Here is a 13,390-nt window from a genome sequence, read left to right as displayed (position 1 = left end):
TAACTTCCTCGTATGAAGTCAGATTTTGTCATTCTTTTTGTGCACGCTCTCGGTTTAACGAACTCTACAACATTCATTTAGTTCACTGAGGCTAAATATCGCTCTAACCTAAATTCACTTTTTACGTCATTCAGTGTTGTGTCGGTTCTGTCGCGAAACTTCGACAGGTCATAACTTCTTCATTATAACTCGGATTTCAGCGTTCTTTATATGCCCGGAAACCTTGTGACATATACTACAACTTGGGTATGATTATTCATTCAAAACACTCTTCTATATAAAAAAGTCATTTTTGACGCTTATCGTCTCTAAATTGACTAGCGAGGATCTACGAGCGTTACAACATCGGTAATAGAGAACTGATGGCTAGGTTACAAGACCTGGGGTGGAAGAAAAAGAACAAGTGTGGAAGGTTGAGTTGAAGCTCAAAGGGGTGGAAAGATAAAGATCGTCAGTACTATTGGTCGAGAGTTGAAGAAAGAGAACAACACATTAGCAAGATAGAGCTCAAAATTGGAAACTTTCCTAAGTTTTAATTGAAGTCTTTTTTCCTTGCACTTTAGTATTAGACTTGGACTTTAATTTGTCTAGTATAAATAGGACCCAATCATATGGTAGTTTTATGTATTCAGAACCCTTTTATTAGTTTTATTCTTGTTCACAAAGTAACTGTTTTTTTTTTTGTTTCAATTCTCTCCAACCTAAATAAACTTACACTAGGTACCAAAGAAAAGGTTAAAGAGGGCCGGTTTGAGAATCGAATTTCGAAGTGGATGAGCCTTCGGGCGTGGAGTTGCCATCGCAGCGGAAGCAAGGTGTTTGGCAACGATTATTTTTTCTGCGGGGAGCAGCAAACTGAAGGTTTAATCGCACAAAATGGTTCGAGACAGCAACGAATATTTCGAGACTGATTTATAGCAAAAGAAGGAGATGATAAAGTGTTTTCAAGGTCGACTATTGTGGTGGGGAGACAGGGAGCACCGTTCGGGATGACGAGGGTGACCGGTGATGAACATAGGTGGTCTATGGTTGTTAGTTACGATCAAAGAATGGTTTGCATCAAGACGTTTTTGCAAGGAGTGCTACTGTCTGGATTTTGCAGTTCTTGAGCGATTTGTTCGTGATAAGGGGATAATGGCGTAGGTTCGTGAAAAGTGGGCAAGAATGATCTGTCAAAGTAAGTGTCTTTGGATTCAGTTTGTTTGGTAGTTCGAAAGGAAACAGTGAAGCGGGTGGCTTTGTTTTCTTGGTCAGTGGAGATGCCTCTTTGAACAAAGGTGATTGAAACAAAGGAAGAGATTGGAAAAATTACACGGTGTGAACATTATGGGGTTGGAGCTCAAATTGGGTGGCTTTAGATGTGGCCAAGGAAAAGGTCATTGATCCGGAAAAAGTCGAGATAGTAATGAACATGTCCAGCAGGATGTCATGTTACATGTTACAGGTTTTGTGAATTATTAAAACAAGTATGGAGGACTTTGGACGTGACCGATGTGGAGGTCGTGTGTCCGGGAAAGTCGGGATGGTTCAAGAAGACGATGATTCAACATTGTTGTGAGTGAATGGCATGAACAACCGATTAAGATGGTGATTGTTGGATTAATTGGTTGATTAGAACAAGGAGTTTTAAGTCTAGGGGCAAAATTGGAAACTTTCCTTAGTTTTAATTGAAGTCTCTTTTTTTCCTTACACTTTAGTATTAGACTAGGACTTTAATTTGTCTAGTATAAATATTAAATAGGTGTGGTAGTTTTATGTATTCAGAACCCTTTTATTAGTTTTATTCTTGTTCACACAGTAATTGTTTTTCGGTTTCAATTCTCTCTAATCTAAATAAACTTACACATAGGTGTGTCTTCCCGAGTTCCCGTTTGGAAAATACATGATTATATTTGGTAAGTTTCCAAAGGGAAATAAGTTCTTGATGATGTGTAGTCAGGGCCGGTCCTAGACAATTTGGGGCCCGGGGCAAAAAAAAATCGGGGCCTTTTTTATAGAGGGCGGCACCTCTGGAAATTTTTATTATCTATAAAAATAATACAATTGAAAGCGGTTGGGGACTCCCCACCTATGGAAAGAAAAGACTTCGGGACAAGCCCAGAAGCCAAACAACCTAGCATCTATCAATACAAACCAACAAAATAAAAAGGCCAAAACATGCTCCGAACCCTAATACATAAACATAACAAAGAAAAACAAAAAAAAAATTACATTCATGAGCTTTTTTAGATGCAAAGTGATAAAAGGCAACCAACAAACAGATAACAAGCAACAAACAAAATAACAAATAAAAAAAGAGTTCTTTTGTACCTCCTATTGTTGGTTGCCTGTGATGCTGATGCTATGAGCATGTAAATAACTTCTAAGCATTTGCCAAATGCCAATTGAAAAAGATCAACAGTCACAGCAGAAAACTCTGAATTAAAAAAAAGGAAATCGGATTAAAATGATGAACATTCTTACATTCAAAAACTGAAATTAAACAAATGAATAACAAATTAACTCTAAATAAATCGAGAGGCCACTTATAGTGAGAGTTACAAGGATTCACAATCAGTCAATCAGAAGGTCATCATAAACTTGGATTTGGATAAGTTGGATTCTCGAATTCTACACAACATAAAATTCTAAAGATAAAAAAAGATGCATAAAAGAGTAGAATATCAGTATATCACAAATTCACAGAAAAATAAGAAATTTCAATTCAAGGCTAGAAAGTATAACTTACAGAAACATAAGAAATTTCACAAATCACAAATTCACAATCAGCGATTTCGATGGGAATACTCAGAGTCTTAGATGCTAATGTGACTTCGTCTATGATTAGTAATTCTCAGAATCTCAATAGTCTGGTGCTATTCCAATCTTTCCAGAAAAAATGAAACATGGAAATCGAAAATAGAAGGGTAATAATCAAGAATCACGAAAACTGAAACCAAGAAGCAATAATCGAATGTTGAATGTCGATTTGACAATCAGATACCCTAAATCAGAAATCAGAAAAGATGGAGAATGGGAGAAAAAAATCAGAGATCGAGATTGATTCAACTGAAATTGAATAAGAAATAGAAAAAATTTGAGCTCTGACCATTGCTTACCTTATCGAATCCGGAGAAAACGTTTGGATTTTCCATGGAAATTTGCCTTGGAAGTCAGACATCACTCCTCTTTCGCACGCCAGTCGCGATCGCTCATTCCTCCGCTTACTTTTTGGGTTGGCACCTGATAAGAGGATTAGGCTTCAATAACCTGTCGAATAAGCTTAAAACTAATGGGCTACTGCTATATAATTAATATAAGAAATATAAAATGGGGGCCCTTGACATTTGGAAGCCTGGGGCGGTCGCCCAGCTTGCCTGGGCCCATGGGCCGGCCTGTGTGTAGTGTATAAAGGACAATAAGTAAAGGTATAATGACTTGTAAGGGTAACGAACTTTCGACTTTGTTCACATTTAGTCACTAAACTTTTTTTCGTTATCTATTTGCCACTAAACTATTGAAACTGTTCACATTTTACCCTTTTGACCGGTTGTTACCGGTCATAAGGGTAAAATGTGAACAGTTTCAATAGTTCAGTTGCAAATAGATAATGAAAAAAAGTTTAGTGACTAAATATGAACAAAATCTAAAGTTCGTTTCCCTCTAAAAAAGTTCAATGACTAAATGTGAACAAACTTCCTCTTGTATTATGTTTTAGCAAATTATTTATTTTTGTTAAATTTTAACAACATTTGTTGATGAAGAAATCTACAAAAAAAACTGAAACCGAAATAAAAAACCAATGGTTTGGTATTTTCCAAAATAAAAAATCAAAATTTCCAATCTGATTTTGGTTTTACAAAAAAATGAATCATTCTCACTGATTTGAATTATGACCATTGGTTTGACATGCGGAATTAAAGAACATACAAAAAACACGGTGATTTGGGTGTTTAAGAGATGCATTCGATTATGAAAGGTTTATGAAAGGTGTTTACAAAAAAGGATCTAGATCTAAATCTACATAATTAACACACACTAACGCTCTTAGTGTTACATCTCTCAAGCACACCTCTACATGTGGTATGACCCACCTTATATAGAAAAGCTTGCATCTCTCTCTCTCTCTCTCTCTCTCTCTCTATATATATATATATATATATATATATATATATATATATATATATATATACATATATATATCATGCCACAAGGCTACTTTACCACATGTAAGTGGGTCTACAAAAGTCAAACCATTTACAAAGTCATACATGGATAACTTTGTACCCAACATTCTCCGCCTCAAAGTTAGGAATGGGTGACCCACTTCAAATCTTCCAAATTCGAGCAACTTCACGAATCGAGCCTCAAACGTGACATATGCAGAATTGAACATCAAATCTTCAATTCTTCCATGACTTTTCAATCTGAGTTCTAGAATGTGAGACCATATAAACTGAGCATCAAAAAGTAATTAGGAGTTTCTCATTCTCCAAAAAATTACCCAAAATTTGAGCATTTATGCACACTCCAAAAATCGTTAATAAGTCCAAACCCATCATGAACCGAAATCACTTCCGAATCTCCAATCAAATCATTTCATAAACTTCAAATACTCAAGGTCACTTCGGTCTTCAAGTCCGCATAATATGAAAAATTCAACTTTCGAATTTCCATATCTTAATCTCTCCCCCTTTTTATAATCGAAAAATGATTATAAAATCAAAAAGGGAATGGGAAATCACTCAATTCAGAATTTTTCTATCCACCCCCCCAGGCCTTAGCACATGACATAAACATTTTGCTTCAATCCGAAAAATCCAAAAATCTTCAATTTTTAGTTTTGTTCACAAATCGCCTTTGACAGAATATTGAAATCGACAATTTCTACCCAAATTTTTGTCAAATCCGGTGTAACGTCCCAAAATTCAAGACTAAAAATTTCTTTTAATAAAACATTACTTAAAGCAAAATCATCAATCCAAAACATAATCGAAGTATTAATTTCCAAAACACATGTTCGTTATCAGAGTAAAACATTCCCAGGCTGTCTAATCTATAGTGTGTGCCATGTGATCACCCCGAGCTCTTCCCTCCGCTACCGGAAGTACCTGAAACCAAAACTGAAAACCGTAAGCACGAAGCTTAGTGAGTTCCCCACCCTACCACATACCATGCATAACCACATACTGCACATACTGGGCCATGCCCGCTATCCTGGGCCTCGCCCGCTACAACGGCCCTGCCGCTCCAGGCCCCGCCTGGCTTCGAGTCCCGCTCGGATACAAATCTGTTTCACTTAGGCCTCGCCTGTCACTGGGCCTCGCCCGCTAACATATAATAGCACATAAACATATCACAACACATAAGCTAAACATATGCTAACAGATCTTGTCCTAAGGCCTCACATATCCTGGGCCTCGCCCTTGTCCTGCTACTGATGAGTCATGGAACCCCGTCCATGCTCCTACTGATAGTGAGATACGGGCCCAGCCCACACTTACTCCTTCCCTAACTTGGGCCTCGCCCCTGTTCTGCTGCTAATGAGATATGGAACACCGTCCACACTCTGCTATTGGTGAGGTATGGGACCTCGCCCACACTCACCTCCCTACCAGGCACATACATGTATCACATAGACAACAAGTATAAACTATCATATAAACCATTCCTTGGGCACCCGCCCGCTATCATTAGACCTCGTCCTGAATATCATACTAGCATACTGTGCCTAGGGCTAACCCCCGGGTCTTCTACTCATAACTACATGGGCCGTCATTGTGGCCTTAGACCCATTCACACAAAAGGAAACTCACCTGCACTTGCTGAACTTGCTGATAACCCCTCTAGCTGCTGCCCGACAACTCTCTGAACTCCTGCTCCACTGGCTCCCCGAGCTACCAATATCAATGCAACACTTAGTCTAACTGTCTCCCGAAAGCCAACTAAGTCAACTCTGGTCAACGTCAAAGTCCTGGTCAAAGTCAACCTTCCAAGTCAACCCTACTCGCCGAGTCTGCCTTCTGACTCGCCGAGTTCATATGCTGAGAGCCCTTCCATTCACGACTCGACTGGCCGAGTTAGTCCATGACTCGCCGAGTCCACCGATTTCCGAGTCCTGACCTGTCCAACTCACCAAGTCTCCACTCGACTCACTGATTCGAGTCTCAACTCGAAGGGTTTGGGGTTTCGCGACTTGACTCGCCGAGTCCAAGGCAATCTTCAACAAACTCGCCGAGTTGTTCTTCCAACTCGCTGAGTTCCTACCTAACTTCAACCAACTCGTCGAGTCCACCCATGTGACTCGCCGAGTCGCTCCAGTTCTTAATCCATACAGTGGCTTTTCGAGCCATGCAGGGGCTCCAAATCATAGATCCGTACTTCCAAAGCTCAATCCTTACGTAAAGTTGCAAACTTTACGTATAACTAAAGAGATCTAGGCCCAAAACACACTAGGGCTAGGTTTAAGGACAAAAGGGCTTCACCAACTACTCATCTTCTGATGCTTTACGACATATTGGACCATCCCAACACTAGATCTGAAGTGGCAACAACATATCTAAGCCCTAAACTCGAATTGGGTCTCAAACAACCATAAAACCCCCAAATCTCATAACAAAAATAGATCTAGATGCAAAGGAGGGAAGATAGCAACTTATTACCTCCAAGATGAACACAAACTGAAGTAAATCTCGGATCTACACCTCCCCTTTGAAGCAACCTTCTTGATCTTCAAGTTCCTTTCCAAAGTTTCCTTCCTCCAAAACTATTTCTCTCAAATGATGGAAGCTCACACGAAATCTAGGGTTTACAGGTTCTCTAGGATGATATGGAGGCTGAGGGAGGGACATAACACCCTTTATATAGGATACAACTCCCGGGATTAGGGTTTTCCTCGTTCAGACCAGACTCGCCGAGTCCCCTTAGCCGACTCGCCGAGTCGGTCACTTACTCCTTGACCTGGATCCCGCTCGGACTTGCCGAGTTCCTCCTTGGACTCGACGAGTCGGCCCTTTAACTTAGGGTTTCCTTTCCTTTTTTGGCCTTCCTAATTTTGGGTGTTACATGCGGTCCGTGAACGAAACTAAAAATTGAAGATATTTTGGATTTTCCGGATTGAAGCAAAATGTTTATGCTATGTGTTAAGGAGGAGTTTTGGATAGAAAAATTCTGAATTGAGCGCTTTCTCATTCCCTTTTTGGTTTTATAATCATTTTTCGATTATAAAAAGGGGGAGGGATTTAGATATGGAAATTCGAAAGTTGAATTTTTGTAAAACCAAAATCAGATTGGAAATTTAGATGTTTTATTTGGAAAATACCAAACCATTGGTTTTTTATTTCGGTTTCAGTTTTTCGTTTATATATATATATATATATATATATATATATATATATATATATATATATATATATATATATATATATATATATTTCATAGATTTCTTCATCAACAAATATTGCTATAATTTAACAAAAATAATATTTTGCTCAAACATTATACAAGAGGAAGTTTGTTCAAATTTAGCCATTAGACTTTTTAGAGGGAAACGAACTTTCGATTTTGTTCACATTTAATCACTAAACTTTTTTTCATTATCAATTTGTCACTGAACTATTGAATTGTTCACATTTTACCCTTATGACCGGTTGGTAAAATGTGTACAATTTTAATAGTTCAGTGACAAAGAGATAACGAAAAAAAGTTTAATGACTGAATGTGAACAAAGTCGAAAGTTCGTTACCCTTTCAAGTCATTATCCCATATGTAAAGTGTTGTTGAATATGTTGAGATAGGACTCACTTGATCCTTGTATTGGATTTGCATACCGTTTCCAATCCAATAGTGCTACGAGACAAATGTGAGAGCTACCTTGGTTAAATGTGAAGTGAGAAGTTAGTTTCGTGTCCATATAAGACTCATTATCTGAAGCCCGTAGGCCAGAAAGAATGCCCTAGATTTCTCACATTTAAAAGGTGGTAATGGGGAAGGTATATCTGGACTGGACAATTCGACCCATAACCTCTATACGATGCATGATTTTGTGTAGTAGAAACAAAACAAAAATCTAAATATATCTTTTATTCAATAAAGGTAAACAATAGAATTAATCAAAACAAAAAAAATGCTAAATGTTTGATTGCCTGACATACATGGGTTGTTAATCGGCTAAGGAACGGTGTTTACTTGGCTTTCCAAGATGACAAAGGTGGAGTATTGGCATTGTTCCAATTGGATTTCATTACTGCATCTGGATATCTCTCACCCTTCACACTAGACGCGATTGTTTCCAAGTCATCCATGTCTTGATGTGTCAATTTCACAGATACAGCTCCAATATTTTCCTTAAAGTTCTCAATCTTAGTAGTCCCAGGTATGGGACTTACATCATCCCCCTGCTGTAGAACCCACGCTAATGCTAGCTGTGAAGTCGTGCACCCCTTCTTTTTTGCCATTTTGTTTACCCTTTCCAACAAAATCATGTTCTGCTCCAGATTCTCACCCTGAAACTTCGGTATATTCTGTACAAGACAATGAACACTGAATCACTGATCATGAGTCAACCACAAAATCATATGAGCTATCAAGATGTGATTGTGAGTCTACAAACCCTGCGGAAGTCACCAAGGGCAAGGTTTTCAGCAAGATTTAGACCAGAGGAGAAGAATCCTTTTCCTAGAGGGGAATATGGAACAATCCCAATACCAAGTTCTCTGAAAATTTTCAGAATTTAAAATACAAAAAAGTATCGTTAAACTGAATATGATTGAAAATGGATGAAGAGAGTTGCCTGCAAGTGGGAATAACTTCTTCTTCAACATCTCTTGTCCACAACGACCATTCAAGCTGAACAGCAGTTATTGGATGAACAGCATGTGCCCTTCTAATGGTTTCAGGTGAAGCTTCAGAAAGACCTATGTATTTTATCTTACCTTCCTCAACTAGCTCCTTCAGTGCTTCCATCTAGTAACATTACAATATTAAAAGAATTAATTTCCGATTTTATATCTTGTTTTCTGATATTTTCATTATCAATCATAAACCGTGGATTTGGTTGACATGTTGCAGGATTTAATTTAAAGAGAAAGGAAGAAGGAGAAACCGTGAGTTCAATAGGAATTGTTGTATCAATCCGATGAACATAATAGAGATCGATGAACTCAACTCCTAGCCGCTTCAAGCTACCGGCGCAAGCTTCCTTAACATAAGTAGGATCGCCGGTCACCGCTAGCCCTTCTGCAAGTGAGATTGACGTGATCCCAAATTTGGTAGCTAACTGTACTTTTTCTCGTCTCCCTCCTTTCAAAGCCTGTCATAATCAACATTTAGAATCGATTCATGCTGTTATTTGAAAATCATAACCAAGTTCAAACACACACACACATGAAATGTAGTTTAGACCTCGCCGATTAGGAGTTCGTTGGCGTGAGGACCGTAGACATCGGAGGTGTCGAGGAAGGTGACGCCTGAATCAATGGCGGTGTGTAGGAGTTCGATCATCTCTTGTTGTGATTTGGGGGTTTGGGACATACTCATACATCCTAATCCAATTGCTGATACCTGTAAACCTTGGCATCCGATCTTTCTTGTAGGTATCACAACGGCTTCTCCCATTTTTACTCTGTTTATGTTACCTTCTACACATACCTATTGAATGTTTGGAATTTGTTTAAAAAAATTGTTCATATGAACTGAAGTGCTTACGTCATATCCAAGAAATACAATAGTTTTTCTCTGCTTCGACAAAAAGGCATCTTTTAGAATGTCTTATTATCTAACGAATTTACATGTTTGTATTTGTTTATGTAATAACATTGAGTGGGTTTTGGATTATTTTAAAATATGTTTGTATTAAAAGCTAATTGTTTCAGGTTAAAAACTACAAAAGTCATAAAAATATAAAATTTCATGATTTTTAAAAAACCAACTTTTCCTTCTATACAAAAAAAAAATTATTTTTAAAAGATCTTGTGTATTAGCCAAATGTCTTTTGGTCTTTTTTTTTGATTTTTTGGAAAAATTAAAAATCAAAAATTGTTTTATAAAGAATCCCAAACACTCTTTGAATTTTAAGAAATTTACAAAAAATAACCTAATTTCACAATTACTTTGCAAAGATTAGTCAAAACTTAGGGTTTATCCAAAAATAGACAACCAAACCATAGATGAGGCAAACACATGCGGTTTCATCAAACATGTCTACGAAATCATCCTCTCACCTACTATTTCATTGTATGTATAAAAAAACCACTTTGCCCATTTTTCAAGACATGAAATCACAGATGACATATAGCAATTTGTGGTTTCATCTCGAGTCGTCTGGGTTTCCTGTCAATCTGTGAATGTACAAGTCGTTGATGCACATTCTGTGCATTAAAAACTTGTATCATTGCACATGGCCATGCCATCTATGGTTTCGTTCTTCATTTTTTCTAATTTATGAGCAAAGTTCATACACATTACTTCCAAATTCCAACATATGTGATAAAAAAAACTATATATAAGATTACTTAAAACGTTATTTTGTTGCACGATTTCTTTAATCCATCATAGAAAGGTGATGTTAATACTTGAACATGAAGACTTATGGATTCTCACATGCTTACGACAAAAAACATACTCGAGTACAATACAAATACAAAAACAATACAAAAAGGCACGTACTTATAACATTTCATCATAACCAAAAAACTCAAATTAACAACATTATTAGAGGGAAATTCATCTTGGGCTTATTTGGATTTCCATGAGGACAAAGGTGGAGTATCCGAATTTGTATAACTATGCACCAAAAGAAATTCAGGCATTCTAGCACCCTTGAATGATATAGATTCAATCTCAGCCAAATCCTCAGCCGTGAGTTTAACATCAAGGGCTCCAAGGTTCTGGTTCAGATTTTCAATCTTGGTTGTACCGGGGATGGGACCCACATCATCACCTTGGTGTAGGACCCAAGCTAGTGCCAACTGTGACGATGTGCACCCCTTTCTTTGTGCCATTTCATTAATCCGCTCATATATAACCCTATTGTGGTCAAAGTTCTCTCCTTGCATCCTTGGTAGAATCTATAAAAGAATCCAAAAAAGAATAAGTGGAATGAATTCAACAAAAATCCAATGCTATAAAAGCACAAACCTTTCTAAAGTCGTTATCTGTCAGATTGTCCACCAACTTCGGACCTGATGCGAAGAACCCACTACCCAAAGGACCCCAAGGAACAATCCCAATTCCCAATTCTCTGAAAAAGATATATATATATATATAACAATCATCAACATTAAACCTAGAAATGGCTAGTTATATATCTCCCAATAATATTAATATCAGTAAAAAATACTTCATCGATTACCTGCAAGTAGGAATGACTTCTTCTTCTGCATCTCTAGTCCATAAAGACCACTCCAGTTGTACAGCTGTTATTGGATGAACAGCGTGTGCTCTTCTGATAGTTGCAGGTCCGGCTTCTGATAGACCAATGTATTTTATCTTACCTTCTTCAACAAGTTTCTTGAGTTCTCCCATCTATGAACAAAATTCAAATTAGAACAGTTTCCATGGGATTATAACTTTGTTGGAGCATAAGTGCAAGTGACATAAGAACAAGCTAATGCTTGCATACAAAGAAGTGAGATGAGGGACGAACCGTGACTTCAATAGGGACAGTTGTATCGATGCGATGAACATAGTAAAGATCGATGTAATCAACATCAAGCCTCTTCAAACTGGCTTCACAACAAGCCCTAACGTACTCCGGTTCTCCATGGACTTCCGCCTTATCAAAACTTTCTCCGAATTTGACTCCAAATTTCGTAGCCAATTGAACGTCCTCTCTCTTCACTCCCTTCAAAGCCTGTACAAATCACGAATTCACACATACAAATCAGTCAAAATTCACACTCAAATTACACCGAAAGCAGCGAATTAACGATCAACCATGAATTCATACGCAAATCAGTCAAATTCGTTTTATAATAATACTGAAGCTACGAAATACAATAAATAGCGGTAATCAAATTACCTTGCCGACGAGGATTTCGTTAGTGTGAGGTCCGTAGACGTCGGAGGTGTCGAGATGAGTAACGCCGGAGTTGATGGCGTGGTGGATGACTTTGATCATCTCTTCTTCAGGTTTGGGAAGTCCGTAGCCTTGAGACATGCCCATACATCCTAGTCCAATAGCTGAAACCTCTAGCCCCTGTGATCCAAGCTTAATTCTTCTCACACCTGACATTTTCTTCCTGCTACTTTTTGTTGATTCAAACCTTATAAAGATGTATAATTCTGTGGAGTTATAACAAAATCAAGTCGAGGACAGCTGATAGAATACGTACTGCGATGCTAAATTCGTAGATTATGAGAGAGATCCAATATTTCAGAGTGTTGATCAATCGGTGTGTGAATGGTTGTGGTTGCGATCATTCAAATAGAAAGCAGAAGGAAGTGTGAATGGAAACGAAGAAAGGGAAGGCAGAATAAAAAATTCTTCAATAGCAACTAGCGTTGACGGACAAACGCTTGTGTTGTGCGACCATCGAAATATAGATGGCAAAAAGCCATTTGAATTGTGGAGGTGGAAATCAATAAAGAATAAAACTAAAAAAGTTCGCCGTTGGTGGACACCTGTAAAATAAAATCTTTATTTTTCTATTTGAAACAATATCTAGGAAAGTGATTAATCAATTAGAGATATCTTTGGTTATCCGGATCGGAGATATAATCCCTGGTTTACCCGCCCCTATTCCCCCTCCCTGCGGGTTGTCTTTGTCTTAGGTTAAAGAAGTTCTTTCTTGTGTTAAAAAAAAGTTGTTGTCAGCTAGAAAAAGCTATTTTTTTTTTATAAAAATTATTTATTTATAACATAATTTTATATGTTAAAAACAAAAATATTATAACATTTTAAAAGTTATACTAACAACTTTAAAACATATTATTTTGTTGATTTTTGGTAACTCAAAATCATTGCTATTGTTTATTATACTTATATAATTAATATATATATTAATATAAATAATATATTAACGCCCCCCCCCCCCCCCCCCCTTGTTGGGGGTTCAGGACGGGACTGCCCAACACCGTCTCTGCCTCCAAAAATAAAACGAGGGTTAACCTTGTCCCCGTCCCCAATTTTTTAAACAAATATCTTTCATACGGGATCGAAGCCCTATGGGTCCTAGGTCCCACGAGACTTTTAAACATCCCTTATCCGGAGGCAAAAACGAGCGTAGGAATTTGATGTGGAGGGTTTACGCTTGAGGGAGTGATGCGGTCTCCAACTGCAGTTTCTCCACCGTGGTAGGGGAACACCGCCCCCTTGGTGCGGTCTTGGCCACAGTGTGGCTAATTATGCCCTTGTTTTTTGTGATTGGTGTGGCGTTTTTGACCGTATTAACGGCTATTTCTTCAAAATTTA

General features: G+C 37.8%; 2 protein-coding genes across 4 annotated transcripts; both read right to left on the bottom strand.

The window, feature by feature from the left end:
* Positions 1-8,042: 8,042 nt before the first annotated feature.
* Positions 8,043-9,717, bottom strand: LOC145059433 (putative aldo-keto reductase 2). Its single transcript, XM_079007286.1, has 5 exons — positions 9,382-9,717; positions 9,083-9,289; positions 8,771-8,943; positions 8,591-8,693; positions 8,043-8,501 (listed from the first exon to the last, which is right to left on the bottom strand). The coding sequence occupies exons 1-5, from the start codon at positions 9,592-9,594 to the stop codon at positions 8,163-8,165; spliced, it is 1,035 nt and encodes a 344-aa protein (XP_078863412.1). The 5' UTR covers positions 9,595-9,717; the 3' UTR covers positions 8,043-8,162.
* Positions 9,718-10,462: 745 nt separating this feature from the next.
* LOC145059434 (auxin-induced protein PCNT115-like) lies at positions 10,463-12,512 on the bottom strand. 3 transcript variants are annotated; one of them, XM_079007290.1, is made up of 6 exons: positions 12,312-12,512; positions 11,999-12,224; positions 11,624-11,830; positions 11,330-11,502; positions 11,116-11,218; positions 10,463-11,045 (listed from the first exon to the last, which is right to left on the bottom strand). In XM_079007290.1, the coding sequence occupies exons 2-6, from the start codon at positions 12,209-12,211 to the stop codon at positions 10,713-10,715; spliced, it is 1,029 nt and encodes a 342-aa protein (XP_078863416.1). In that variant the 5' UTR covers positions 12,212-12,224; positions 12,312-12,512; the 3' UTR covers positions 10,463-10,712. The 3 variants fall into 3 exon arrangements, with proteins under 3 accessions (XP_078863416.1, XP_078863417.1, XP_078863415.1); XM_079007291.1 differs by having other exon boundaries at positions 11,999-12,221; XM_079007289.1 differs by having other exon boundaries at positions 11,999-12,511.
* Between the last annotated feature and the right edge of the window lie 878 nt (positions 12,513-13,390).

The sequence above is a fragment of the Lactuca serriola genome, chromosome 6 (genome assembly GCF_051521515.1).
Source record: "Lactuca serriola cultivar US96UC23 chromosome 6, Lser_US96UC23_V15, whole genome shotgun sequence".
Classification (NCBI taxonomy): domain Eukaryota; kingdom Viridiplantae; phylum Streptophyta; class Magnoliopsida; order Asterales; family Asteraceae; genus Lactuca; species Lactuca serriola.
The sequence above is the reverse complement of the archived record's forward strand: the minus strand, read 5'-3'. Positions and strand labels throughout refer to the sequence as shown.

Bases quoted from the DNA above. Each gene is read 5' to 3' on its own strand.
- LOC145059433 (XM_079007286.1), bottom strand. From the start codon at position 9,594: ATGGGAGAAGCCGTTGTGATACCTACAAGAAAGATCGGATGCCAAGGT. The intron at 9,290-9,381 runs GTCTAAACTACA...TGATTATGACAG, and splicing joins ACGAACTCCTAATCGGCGAG to GCTTTGAAAGGAGGGAGACG. The intron at 8,502-8,590 runs GTTTGTAGACTC...TGTCTTGTACAG, and splicing joins CCCTTGGTGACTTCCGCAGG to AATATACCGAAGTTTCAGGG.
- LOC145059434 (XM_079007290.1), bottom strand. From the start codon at position 12,211: ATGTCAGGTGTGAGAAGAATTAAGCTTGGATCACAGGGGCTAGAGGTT. The intron at 11,503-11,623 runs GTTCGTCCCTCA...TTTTGTTCATAG, and splicing joins CTGTCCCTATTGAAGTCACG to ATGGGAGAACTCAAGAAACT. The intron at 11,219-11,329 runs GTAATCGATGAA...TATCTTTTTCAG, and splicing joins GAAGTCATTCCTACTTGCAG to AGAATTGGGAATTGGGATTG.